The 13,545-nt window shown below is 39.2% G+C and overlaps 1 protein-coding gene across 1 annotated transcript in view; it reads left to right on the forward strand.

Moving 5' to 3' along the window:
• Positions 1-1,354: 1,354 nt before the first annotated feature.
• LOC103507082 overlaps positions 1,355-13,545 on the forward strand; it is a gene marked incomplete at its 5' end in the record, with an annotated part of 76,920 nt that continues 64,729 nt past the window's right edge. Inside the window, 1 exon segment of the mRNA XM_026822038.1 lies at positions 1,355-1,585. Coding sequence (XP_026677839.1) covers positions 1,355-1,585 — 231 coding nt within the window.

Raw genomic sequence — 13,545 nt, forward strand, 5'->3', positions numbered from 1 at the left:
AAGAAGAAGAAGAAAAGGAAAAATTGTATTATACAAGAACTATAGTTCCTTCTCCTCCTGATCTAAAATTCATACTGGATCAGTTGATTATAGCCATAAATGTAAAATACATTAGATACTGTTTTTTCTCCGAAGGTGGAAGTCGAACTCGGGACCTTCTGTATTTAAAATCAAGCGCGTTATCACTGGACTGACCTTGAATCCTTGTCAGTTAAAAGCGCAATATGCATTACAGTTTCCTTATGTCTACTGTCACCCAAGGCATGATAAAGTAGCTAATATTAGCTTAATATGGTAGCTGATGGGCATAATAAAGTAGCTGATATTAGCTTAATATGGTTTAAATAGCCATAGCTTGGTGTACCTGTACATAGACCCGTTATATGGATATATGGTTCACACAGACCCATAATTTATGGTCATTTAGGATGCACCTCTCATGGCGGACTTCTCCAAAGAAAAATTCTTCACATTACTTCCTTGCGTCCAACGAACAGCATCAAAGAACACCTGTCTTGGAGGGTAGCGCGTCTGCCTTGTATGCGCCAGGTCGCGGGATCGATTCCCGCCCGGGGCGGACTTTATCTTAAATAGATGAGGTTTGAATCCCACGTCCTGTCCTATGCAAACGAGGTACTCGTATATCTCATGTTATACATAGCAGGTACATAGATATATACATTCTAGTGCGGATACTGGTAATACATCAAGTAAAAAAACTCCAAACCTTTCCCCTCCCCCTGCATCTACACTCAATAAAGGCTCAAAAACATCCGTTCTTTTTCAGCATTTTTTTTTTCTTTTTTTTTAGGAAAGAAGAGAGAGAGAGAGAGATAGAGAGAGAGAGAGAGAGAGAGATATCCTGTCTGTGTTGCTAAACTTCGCAAAGCTAAGTTCCAACTTTCCTCCTACACAATTTCATTCACTATTCTCCTACACTTCCCAAAGGGTCATTAAAGAAACGTTGCGCGTGTTTAGTATCTGAATGGGTGACCATCTCGGACATTGCGTGCTGCTGGTTTTTCCTAGCCCAAACTCAGGTTATTGGTATAAGTTGGGCCATCGACATGATATTTTTTATTTAACCCTACATCACTGCGACTTGGTTAGATCGTTTGTGACTTCAACTAAAAGTTCGTTCCCACTTGTCGTTCGGAAAAAAAATCGTGTCGTGTGTAGTGAGAACACTCTCATTTAAATTGCATTGCTTACAGGACATTCGGGAAAAAATCGGATGAAACTCACGACAAGTGGGAACGAGCGTTAATGCTGCGTAAGGTGTGTAGCTACTACAGTGAGGCACAGTAACTTCAAAGTAACTTAAATGGCTCCCCTGTTTCATTCTGTTTCACAGCTATACTACACACCGCTCCTGGTAGGTCTGGGCAGCATCGGCAACATCCTGTCAGTATTTGTGTTCTTCGGCACCAAACTTCGCAAGCTAAGTTCCTCCTACTACTTGTCCGCTTTGGCATCTAGTGATACCGGATTTCTGGTCACCCTGTTTGGTGTTTGGCTGAACCTGATCGATGTTCCGTGGTTCAACAAGGATGGCTTCTGTCAGATCTCCATCTATCTCACTATGGTAAGTTCAAAGTTCTTTTTAGCTGGATTCCCGTTAAACTCAAAACTTTTTTGGCTTTTTTCTTCTTTTTTAGCTGGATTCCCGTTAAACTCGAAACTTTTTTTTTCTTTTTAAGCAAAATCACTTTGCTTCTCGAACTTTTCTAGCTGAATTTCCTAACGAATTTATTTTAAAATTATGTTTTATGGGCCTTTTTACTTTCCTTATCCTATAGGAAGGAAAGTAATGTAATCGGGTCAAATTTTCGATGGTCAGATTTTAGTGCCAAAACACGTCGTCTGTGAGACCTATAGATCTGTCAGACCGTCTGTGGGACCTTAGGGACCTATGTAGGTCTTGGGATTTTTCCGCCCCCACGCTCAGCATACCTAATGCGTCTAGTACCTATAGACCTATACTATACTATTAAACAAAGCGTATAAACTATAAAAGGTAAATGGTCACTGACCGCAGCATAAAAAGAACAGAAAGCTAAGTGCCCTCAACAAAAGAAATGGGAAAAGGTGCTGACCAATTCAGCAGAGGAAAGTAGAACAAAGCTAAGTGTGTCCAAGAGGAAACCGGACGGTGCTTTAGATTCTTTAGAAGAAAAACCTCAAAACTTAAGACTCTCGAGTACCTTCCTCTTGACTTTGTCAAAGTGAAAACCACATGCTCTACAGCTACAGTGTAGACCTCCTGACCCTCCTGTACAGAGTCTATAGCTATACCCTGTACTAAGAGGTCAACAGGTCAAGGAGTAGGTACCTAATTTGGAAAACTTTAAAGTTTATAGGTAACTTGTAATTTCACAACATTATTTTTTATTTTTCAGAAGGAAGAAGAATAATAAGTTTTAACCTATATTTTTAAGAAGACCAATAAGAAAAAGAGGGGGGAGGAAGAGGAGGAGGAGAAGGAGGAGGAGAACAATAACCTATATTTTTAGAAGACGAAGAAGAAAAGGGGGAGGAGGAAAAGCAGGAGAAGAAGAAGTACCAGGAGGAGGAGGAGAAGAAGGGGGAGGAGTAGAGAAAGAAGAATAACAAAAGAAGGAGGAGAAGGAGGAAAAGAAGAAGGAAGATGGAGGAGGAGGAGAAACACCTTTTTGATAAAAAGCATCCCCTTGAGGGAGAAAGTATGTTGGGGAATAGAGAGATCAAAAAGGTGATCGGAGAAAGAAAATTGGAGCGTGCATCAAATTAACTAAACCAGGTGTGCTTATATGTTTCTGTCCCTTTGCTCATTTTCTATTCTAAAAGTTCAAAATGTGACTTCCCGCGAAGTAAACATCCGAGTCATAAAGCAACGTGGCGCGTGGTCTCAATTTCCAATACGTTTTTCACAAAGCGGAAAAAGAATAAGAGAAGAAGACGAAGGATGAAGAAGAAAGAGGAGGCGAAGAAGAAAGGGGAGGAGAAGAAGAAAAAGAAGAAAGAGGAAGAGAAGGAGGAAGAAGAAAGAGGAAGAGAAGGAGGAAGAAGAAGAAGAAGAAGAAAAAGAAGGAACTGAATAAAAGCAATCATCTGGGAAATCGGTGCTCCGAACAGATAATGGGACAAAGGGGGATTTTTTATCAAAGTGACAAGAAAGGAGGGATTTTTTTTCTTTTTTTTTATCAAAGCCAGGAAGTAGAGGGGCTTTTTATCAAAGCCGGGAAGGAAAGGGAGGAACTTTTTATTAAACCAGGAAGGATGGACTCTTTTCATTATAAGCTGCGATTGGAACATAAGGGCACGGAAATTAACAAAAGGTTTTGATAACATCCCTCCCTTGCTGTGATAAAGTAAGTTATACAGTTTTCAGTCTGTCTTATTGCTTATTTTATTCTGTTGGGATGATATTGCACGGATACTTTATAAAGAGAGGAGATGATACTAAAAGGGATGGGCGAAAAAAAGGAGAAGAAGAAGCGGAAGAAAATAAAGAGGAGGTAAAGGAGAGGAGGAGAAGAAGAAGAAGAAAAAGAAGGAGGAGGAGGCGAAGAAGGAGAAGGAGAAAAAGGAAATTGTGTTGAAAATATAAGATCAAAGTAAAGAGGACAAAGAGGTGAGATCGGGGAAAGTTGGAGCAATCAGGTGTCCCCATGACACACAAAGTGTAACCCAGATACAAAATTACCCTGGGCAAGACAATGTTATTAAATGCTGAAATGAAATGGCGAAATTGATCTTTTTCTTCTTCTGCTTCTTATGATGTTTATAAACGTCTCCAATTCTACTTCTCTTGTCTCTTTATTTTAGTTCTCCTTCTCTCTTCTCTTTCTTCTTCGTCTGTCTCTCCTTCTTAGTTCTCTTTCTACTCCATTTTTATGATCTCACTCGACATCGCCATGAAGTTCACTCAACTGAAAAATTCGTCAACTTCTTCTCCTTGTGGAACGCCCATATGTGTTGTTTATAACAATTACTATAACCATTATAGCTCTTGATGTTAATATTATAAGGATGAAAAGTAACCTTGTAAGTTGCCCTAAAAATCTGATCTGATCCACGTGTAAAGCTCTGTCCACACCGAAAATACATCGTAGGACAGGGCAAAATCGATTTTTCCCATCCCGACATTTACTTTTTGGAAGCTTTTTCTTTTGGATAGAATTAGATTACAACCCTGGGGGCGATATTAATCCTGAACAGATAAGGTTCGTTCTCGGAACGGCTGGCTTTCTCCTGGCTTGCCCTGATCTCTTCGATTTCGAGACAATAATAACTACAGTTTTTTTTTTTTTTTTTTTTTTTTTTAAATGGAATATAATATTGAGGAGTAAATAATACCTATAATATGGGGAGTAAATAGAGAAGCAGGTAAGGAAAGAAAAGTAAAAGATATGGCAGGGAAATTGATATGGCAAACAACGGGAGACTATATGGAACACGAGTCAAAAATCTCTGTTGGAACACACAAGCAAAATATTCCAAGTCAAAAGCAAACTATTCGAAACAAATTGAGAAGGAAATAGGAAAACAAACAACAGGGTGGTTCGAGATGGGGTTCCATATACAGAGTGTAACACAGATGACATCAGAAGGTAGAGTAAATGGAGTTTTCACCAAAAAGCGCGAGCGACTTTTCACGAATTCTGGCAGTAAGAACGGGGTATTCTATGCAAGGCCGTATCCAGGATTTCATTGAGGGGGGGAACCCAGGAGTCCAAACAGTGATGTGGGGGGTGCACCCCATAGTAAAGGGACAAAGATGAAGACCGAGGGGGGGGGAGGGGCTTCCCTAAAAATGGCCCTCATTTAAATTAAAGAAGAAGAAGAAGAAAAGGAAAAATTGTATTATACAAGAACTATAGTTCCTTCTCCTCCTGATCTAAAATTCATACTGGATCAGTTGATTATAGCCATAAATGTAAAATACATTAGATACTGTTTTTTCTCCGAAGGTGGAAGTCGAACTCGGGACCTTGTGTATTTAAAATCAAGCGCGTTATCACTCGACTGACCTTGAGTCGTTGTCAGTTAAAAGCGCAATATGCATTACAGTTTCCTTATGTCTACTGTCACCCAAGGCATGATAAAGTAGCTAATATTAGCTTAATATGGTAGCTGATAGGCATAATAAAGTAGCTGATATTTGGCTTAAATGGTTCAAATAGCCATAGCTTGGTGGCTTGGTGTACATAGACCCATTATATGGATATATGGTTCACACAGACCCATAATTTATGGTCATTTAGGATGCACCTCTCATGGCGGATTTCTCCAAAGAAAAAATCTTCACATGACTTTATTGCATCCAACGAACAGCATCAAAGAACACCTGTCTTGGAGGGTAGCGCGTCTGCCTTGTAAGCGCCAGGTCGCGGGATCGATTCCCGCCCGGGGCGGACTTTATCTTAAATAGATGAGGTTTGAATCCCACGTCCTGTCCTATGCAAACATCCTTCTTATAACTTCCCCCAAAAAGGATCCAAACTTTCCAATGCATCAAAGATATACACCAAAAAAATAACTAACATTTCCTTTTACAATTTTGCTATCACAAAGTTCATATTATTTGTATTTTGCACGAATAAAGCTGAGTAGAAGTATAGGACTTTATTTATACAGGGTGGTCCAGAATTATAGGGACAACGGCCTACAGTGGATATATGGGATCATTTCCAACAATAATCATTCCCATATGCATGAGAAACAACTACATTTCCTTTTACAATTTTGCTATCACAAAGTTTATAATTATTATTTGTATTTTGCACGAGTGAAGCTGAGTAGAAGTATAGTGCTTTATTTATATTTTAGACTGAAGGCAGTCCCCTCGACAGTCGAAATAAAGCATTACAGACAGTTCTATACGGCTCAGCTTTATTTTACACTTTCTAATTGCCTCTTTGATCGGCGACAACCAAGTTCTTTTTGCAGAATTCTCCTCTTTTCATCCAGCTAAACCCCCTCAAATACGGTGCATTCATAAAGTCCCCCCCCCACCTTAATTTTTGACCGATGAATCTAGAAACCTGAAATTTTGTAAAAATTCAGGGTCAGCCCCAGGGGGACCAATTTTAAATACCTAAATGAGAACCCCCTATTTGTGATACATCATATCAAAGATTGTAAAGAATGTAGTCCATTGGTACAAGTTTGAGCTCGATCCAACTCCCAGAACCGGAGTTATGGCCTGTTAAAGTTTTCATTTTCCATGTTCTCCCGCCATCGCCAATATGGGAAGCACCAAAAATAGGAAATTCATATCGATCGATCATTTGTGCTTGAAATAAGCCCCACTAATGGTTCATGTTGAAATTCAGGCCCAAAAATGAAATTTAGATTTCCGGCCCTGATGGCCTCCGTGGGTGAAAATGGATGTTTTGAAATTTAATTTTTGTGACCGGATTTCAATATGAATCATTAGTGGGATCTATTTGAAGCACAAATCATTAATCGATATGAATTTCCCATTTTTGGTGCTTCCCCTATTGGAGGGAGAACATGGAAAAATGAAAATTTGAATAGGCCATAACTCCTGCCCTGGTTGTCGGATCGATCTCAAACTTGTACCAAAGTACTACGTTCTAGACCTTTTATATGATGTATCACGAACAGGGGGTTCTCTTTAAGATTTTAAAGTTGGCCGACCCTGAAAAAGTCCCTAAATTTTTACATAGCCTATAAGAAACTAAAGGTAAATATAGGCTTGTATACAAAATTTCAAGTTTCTAAATTCATCGGTTCAAAAATTAAGGTGGGGGGGGGGGGGGTTTTTAGGTAGATAGATCGTCTGTGAGACCTATAGATCTGTCAGACCGTCTGTGAGACCTATAGATCTGTCAGACCGTCTGTGAGACCTATAGATCTGTCAGACCGTCTGTGAGACCTTTAGATCTGTCAGACCGTCTGTGAGACCTATAGATCTGTCAGACCGTCTGTGGGACCTATAGATCTGTCAGACCGTCTGTGAGACCTATTAGACTGAAGGCAGTCCCCTCGACAGTCGAAATAAAGCATTACAGACAGTTCTATACGGCTCAGCTTTATTTTACACTTTCTATTATTTAGAGATTTGTTATTAGAAAGGTTCCTGTTTTGTTATTAGAAGGGTTTCTAAGTTTCTAGCTTCTAGAGAACCGATCGAAACCACTCATACATATGGGAATGATTATTGTTGGAAATGATCCCATATATCTACTGTAGGCCGTTGTCCCTATAATTCTGGACCACCCTGTATTTTAGACTGAAGGCAGTCCCCTCGACAGTCGAAATAAAGCATTACAGACAGTTCTATACGGCTCAGCTTTATTTTACACTTTCTATTATTTAGAGATTTGTTATTAGAAAGGTTCCTGTTTTGTTATTAGAAGGGTTTCTAAGTTTGCTTTCTAGTATATGTTTTTGTGAAAAGGATTTCGCCTTTGTATGCAGTATTCTCAGAAAAATATACACAACAATATTGTGTTCTGTCCATTTCGAAAACGGAATCACCCCCACCCCTCCCTATTTCTGGAATAATATCAAAGTTTTTGGCTCCTGTGTAAACAGAGTCCCATCCTTGTGCTTGGAGTGGGACACCACCTTACACGGTCAATAGTTTTGAGCAAATTTGAAATTGAAGGACACAATGGAAAAAGGGCATCCAAAAGTCGAAAAAAAAATATTTTTTTGAGAAATAGTGTTTAAACTCGTGTAGCTTCGTCAAATATCGAGATGTTCTTATCGTCCTGAAATTGGAGAGAAGGGAAAGGATAGGATAAAGATAGTCGTTGCAAGAACGAACCATATCTGTGCAGGATAAAGTCCGCCCCGGACAGGAATCGAACTTACAACCTAGCGCAAAAAAGTCAGGCTTGCTACCCTCGCCTCGAAGATAGGGTCTCCAGATCAAATTTTTAAAAAGTAGGACATTTGGTTCCAAAAACCCGGACATTCCATCGAAAACCCGGACATTTCCCAAGTTTCTAGCTTTCTAGTATGTTTTGTGAAAAGGATTTCGCCTTTGTATGCAGTATTCTCAGAAAAATATACACAACAATATTGTGTTCTGTCCATTTCGAAAACAGAATCATCCCCACCCCTCCCTATTTCTGGAATAATATCAAAGTTTTTGGTTCCTGTATAAATAGGGTCCCATCCTTGTGCTTGGAGTGAGACACCACCTTACACGGTCAATAGTTTTGAGCAAAATTGAAATTGAAGGACACAATGGAAAAAGGGCATCCAAAAGTCGAAAAATAATATTTTTTGGGAAATAGTGTTTAAACTCGTGTAGCTTCGTCAAACATCGAGATGTTCTTATCGTCCTGAAATTGAAGAGAGAAAAGGGAAAGGATATAGGATAAAGATAGTCGTTGCAAGAACGAACCTTATCTGTGCAGGATAAAGTCCGCCCCGGGAGGGAATCAAACTCACGACTTTGCGCTTACAAGGAAGGCTTGCTAGCATCCAAGCTGTCTAGGCTGGCTAAGGAGAGTCGTATTTTCCTTTGACAATTTTCATGGTGGTAGTGCCAAGTGCCAAGCACATCAGACACTGCTCCATTTTCCTACTTTCCACCACTATTACCACCTGAAAATTGCGATTTAGTACGCGTCAATTTCCTTCTCGTTCTCCTTCTTGCTTTTTCCTACAATTTCTTCCAATAATACGAACCCTGTAAAGATGCACTCCGTATTTTAATGCAAGCAAGGCGAGAGGCAAGTGTTATTTTCCAGTTTCCAGTATTTAACAAAGAGTTTTGACTTGGGAAGGAAGGGAGAGGGTTCCCCTTAGAAAAGTTTCCTTTTATAAGTCACTCCGTAAGTGGCTTACCCCCTCTTGGGTATTTTCTTTTGCCTTCCCAGTTTTATTTGACGTACTTGTCAATTTGGGAAACAAGTAAACATAACGTTGAAGTTATTATTGATTAGAGAGATCCTAAAGAGAGAGATACTAAAACTAGAGAGAAAGCTAGCACCCGTTGAACGGGCCAAATAAAGGCCCGTATACACGATGAGTCTGTTTGGCTACAGTCCAATGTGCCAAGTCCAAATGAATTCGGGCCAAATAAAGGCCCGTATACACGATGAGTCTATTTGGCTACAGTCCATTGTCCCAAGTCCAAATGAATTCGGGGCCAAATAAAGGCCCGTATACACGATGAGTCTGTTTGGCTACAGTCCAATGTGCCAAGTCCAAATGACAAACTCTGGACGACCATTTTTGGATACCGACCACTACAGACGGATTTTTGCTGTCTTTGACAGTGGACAAACGAGTCCAATACGAAATAAGAAATGAGTTTCTTTTTTCTCGACAATTTTTCAGCTAGCTTTGTCTTTCTGTCTGTTTGTTTGTCTGGTCTGCCTATTTGATTGTCTGTCTGTCGGTCTATTTTTGTTTGTTGTTCCGTGTTGATTCTAAAACGATTAATCCGATTCCATTAAAAACTTGACAAAAATGTTCAACACAATCATAATAGATATTATTTCGGACCCCACTGGAGCCTTTGAAGACCCTATTTCGGACCGCATTATAGGACCCTATTTCGGACCGCATTATAGGACCCTGTTTCGGACCAAATCGAGCCTTTGAGGTCTCCGTAGCGGCGATTTGCCCAAGTGAGTTCTCCAAATCTTCAGTCCACAGAACCACTTGTATTGTGAAGGGGCTTTCAATTCTCCCCTGCTCAAGTATTTGTTCATTTGATCCCATGTGATTTTTCACGCGGAATCGGATGGTGCTACTTTTAGCACTCTCTGACTTACAGTTGAGAAGTTGCGGGTTCGATACTCCCCGGTGTCAACGAATTTCCCTTTTATTTGTGAAATTAACAAGTAAGCATGTGAATAGCTGAATAGTTGATCCCATGGGATTTTTCACGCCGAATCGAATGGTGAAACTTTTAGAACTGTCCGACTTACAGTTGAGAAGTTTAATGAGGTATGTAGGTAGAAAGGATTACAATTATTTTCGTAAATGAATTTATAAAGCTAGGTATTTAAAAGCTAGGTATCTGCTTCAAAATTTTCAAAGAGCTCAAAATGTCGCTTTTTTGTCAGCTTTTAACAGGAGATTATGAACAGATAGCTAGATACAAATATGACTGACAAAAATACATAAAAGGTAAGAGCTTAAATTCCCATTTTATTATTCTAAGAAGTTAAAGACTGATATTTCAAGAAGTTCTAGATACTAAGTTTAAGTACGCTGACACGTGTATACAGGGTGTATCTCAACAATATCATACAACACGTTTACCTAACAGTTCCAACTGTAGCTAACACATTAAATTCATAAATGAGGGGACTGGGTTCAAAACCAACTAGCGACAATTTAAGTATGCTGACACGTGTATACAGGGTGTATCTCAACAATATGATACAACACGTTTACCTAACAGTTCCAACTGTAGCTAACACATTAAATTCATAAATGAGGGGACTGGGTTCAAAACCAACTAGCGACATAAAATGATTAATTACAAGGAAGACCACACTTTTCAAGTTCTTTTTTTTCAAGAGGAACAATCATCGATTTTCTTCCAGCTCCCCTTGTAGGTACTGCTATAATAGATAGTAGTGTTATACTGGTAGGTATTAGCAGTAAATAGAGAAGAGGTTTCTTATGATTACAAAAAACAGGTACATATATTCTATAATATTTATTGTATTAATTGTTAATAACCATAAATCTTCTTTGCAGCTATGATGTAGGTATACTCGTATATCTCATGTTATACATAGCAGGTACATAGATATACATTCTAGTGCGGATACTGGTAATACATCAAGTAAAAAAAACTCCAAACCTTTACAGCCCCCTCCCCCTGCATCTACACTCAATAAAGGCTCAAAAACATCCGTTCTTTTTCAGCATTTTTTTTTTTTTTTTTTTTTTTTTTGGGAAAAAAAAAGAGGGAGAGAGAGTAGGAAGCAGGTAAGGAAATAAAAGTAAAAGATATGGCAGGGAAATTGATATGGCAAACAACGGGAGACTATCTGGAACACAGGGAACACGAGTCAAAACTCTCTGTTGGAACACAAGCAAAATATTTCAAGTCAAGAGCAAAATATTTGAAACAAATTGAGAAGGAAATAGGAAAACAAACAACAGGGTGGTTCGAGATGGGGTTCCATATACAGAGTGTAACAGAGATGACATCAGAAGGTAGAGTAAATGGAGTTTTCACCAAAAAGCGAGCGACTTTTCACCAAAAAGCGAGCGACTTTTCACCAAAAAGCGAGCGACTTTTCACCAATTCTGGCAGTAAGAACGGGGCATTCTATGCAAGGCCGTATCCAGGATTTCATTGAGGGGGGGAACCCAGGAGTCCAAACAGTGATGTGGGGGAGTGCACCCCATAGTAAAGGGACAAAGATGAAGACCGAGGGGGGGGGAGGGGCTTCCCTAAAAATGGCCCTCATTTAAATTAAAGAAGAAGAAGAAGAAAAGGAAAAATTGTATTATACAAGAACTATAGTTCCTTCTCCTCCTGATCTAAAATTCATACTGGATCAGTTGATTATAGCCATAAATGTAAAATACATTAGATACTGTTTTTTCTCCGAAGGGACTTGAGACTGATCTAAGAACGATCAGTCTTGTTCATAAATACGAGTGTTAGGTTTTTGTTTATTTCTCTACAGTAGAGGTAGTACACATACATACATACCTAATGAAATATCTCTCATGAAGTGTTTTATGGATTTCACATGAACATGTATTTCTCATCTATAGTACTGTCATAAATCCATAGTAATATAATTCACCTGTAATTAGATATAACATACATACTTCCACTTTGGCCCACTTTATTGTTGATTCAAAAATAAAAAATAAAACCCTCTCCCCTTCTCCAAAAAAGTCGAAAATCATCAATTTTTCCCACTCCTTTTATTTTCCACGTCTATAATAAATTTTCGTTCATTTTTTTTTCCTCTTCCTCCCTCTCCTCCCTCCCATATTGGACACATCTGGCAGGGTTCACACTATGTTTATACGCCCCCTCCTTCATTTCTTCTTCTTCTTCTTCTTCTTCTTCTTCTTCTTCTTCTTCTTCTTCTTCTTCTTCTTCTTCTTCTTCTTCTTCTTCTTGAGGTGCCGTCTCCGTTCCGGAGGTTGGCAAACATCATGGTTATTCTACACGTTATCCATAACGTATAGAAGTATTAGACTTCTCCTTCTCCTCCTCCTTAAGTTTCATCCAGAACAACCTAGGACCGTAGGGAATTAAAAGCTTGTAAATATTTAGGAGAGGTTAACAGCGAAGCCGGTCTCCATACGAATCTAGGGCTCCTGTCGAAATAAGGGAACTGGGAGGAGAATGGTTCCAGTCTAAAACACACAGGAGATAAAGGGAAGACGAGAGAGAAGATTAGAAGATAATAGGCGAGAGAAGATTAGTAGAAGATAATACAATAGGCGAGGAGGCGAGGAAAGTTTAGTCTAAGAGCAGGAATCGTCTGGCGTGTTTGTCTTGAGCAATAAAAAAGGAGAGAAGTAAAGAAAGAGAATAGGTAGGAGAAGAAGAAAACCTACTGAGTTTAATTAAAATCTTGCGACAGCAAATTATTTACGCCTCCTTCTGCTTCTTCTCCTCACCTCTCTCTCCGCCTATTCATTACTTCTCTGTTTACCTATCCTTTTTTATACCTCCTCTTTCTCCTCCATCTTCTTTTTCGTTATTTTTCTCCCTTCCTTTTTTTCTTCTCTTTCTTCTTTTTTTCTCCCGACTCGTCCACTTCTTTCTCCTCCTCCTCCTCCTCCTCCTCCTCGGCTGCTCCTCCTCTTTATTCTTGTCCTCCTCCACTTTAACGATAAAGTCTCGTCTGTCTGACATTATTCTTGATATTTATAAAATCCAAAGTCGTCCTGAATTTGTCAAGAATGTCAAACGAAAAGCTATCAATTTCCTAATTTTCTAGCTATATTTTATCGAAGATAAAGAAGGAAGTCTTAAGATGCAACTATAATCACAACATCACGAACAACCGAGATACTACCACTGAATGGTTTTTATTTTTATGTTCATAAATTTAATCTCCTTAACTAGTGATTTCAGACTTGGTCTCTAGGCTAGGCGACTAAAATCGATGTGAATTGTGCATCCTGCTTTTGTAGCTTTGGTGTGCATTCCACTTTATAAATATTCAAGAGACGTAAAAGTTAAATAGAAACTTTGGAGTTACCCATTAAAGATATTGAAAGTTAATAAATCTCTCTCACTTTCCAAAAACCTCCCTCTCGAGTGTTCAAAACTATGTTCAATTGAAAAGCTTTAATGAAGAAGACCCTGGGGACAAAATTTGGGGTTCGAGTAGAAAGTCTTTAAAGTAGGTATTCAATTTCCAAAGCCAGCCTAGTTAGCTTGGTTGGTAGTGCGTCTGCCTTGTAAGCGCTAGGCCGCGGGTTCGATTCCCGCCCGGGGCGGATTTTATCCTGAAGGGATAATGTTCGTTCTCGGAACGGCTGGCTTTCTCCTATCCTGTCTTCCTTCTCTCTTCGATTTCGGGACGATAAGACCATAGCAGTTACAGTTCCCTCTGTCAAACCTCTTAAAAAAAA

The sequence above is a fragment of the Diaphorina citri genome, unplaced genomic scaffold (assembly GCF_000475195.1).
Source record: "Diaphorina citri unplaced genomic scaffold, Diaci psyllid genome assembly version 1.1 scaffold286, whole genome shotgun sequence".
NCBI classification, from domain to species: Eukaryota; Metazoa; Arthropoda; class Insecta; order Hemiptera; family Psyllidae; genus Diaphorina; species Diaphorina citri.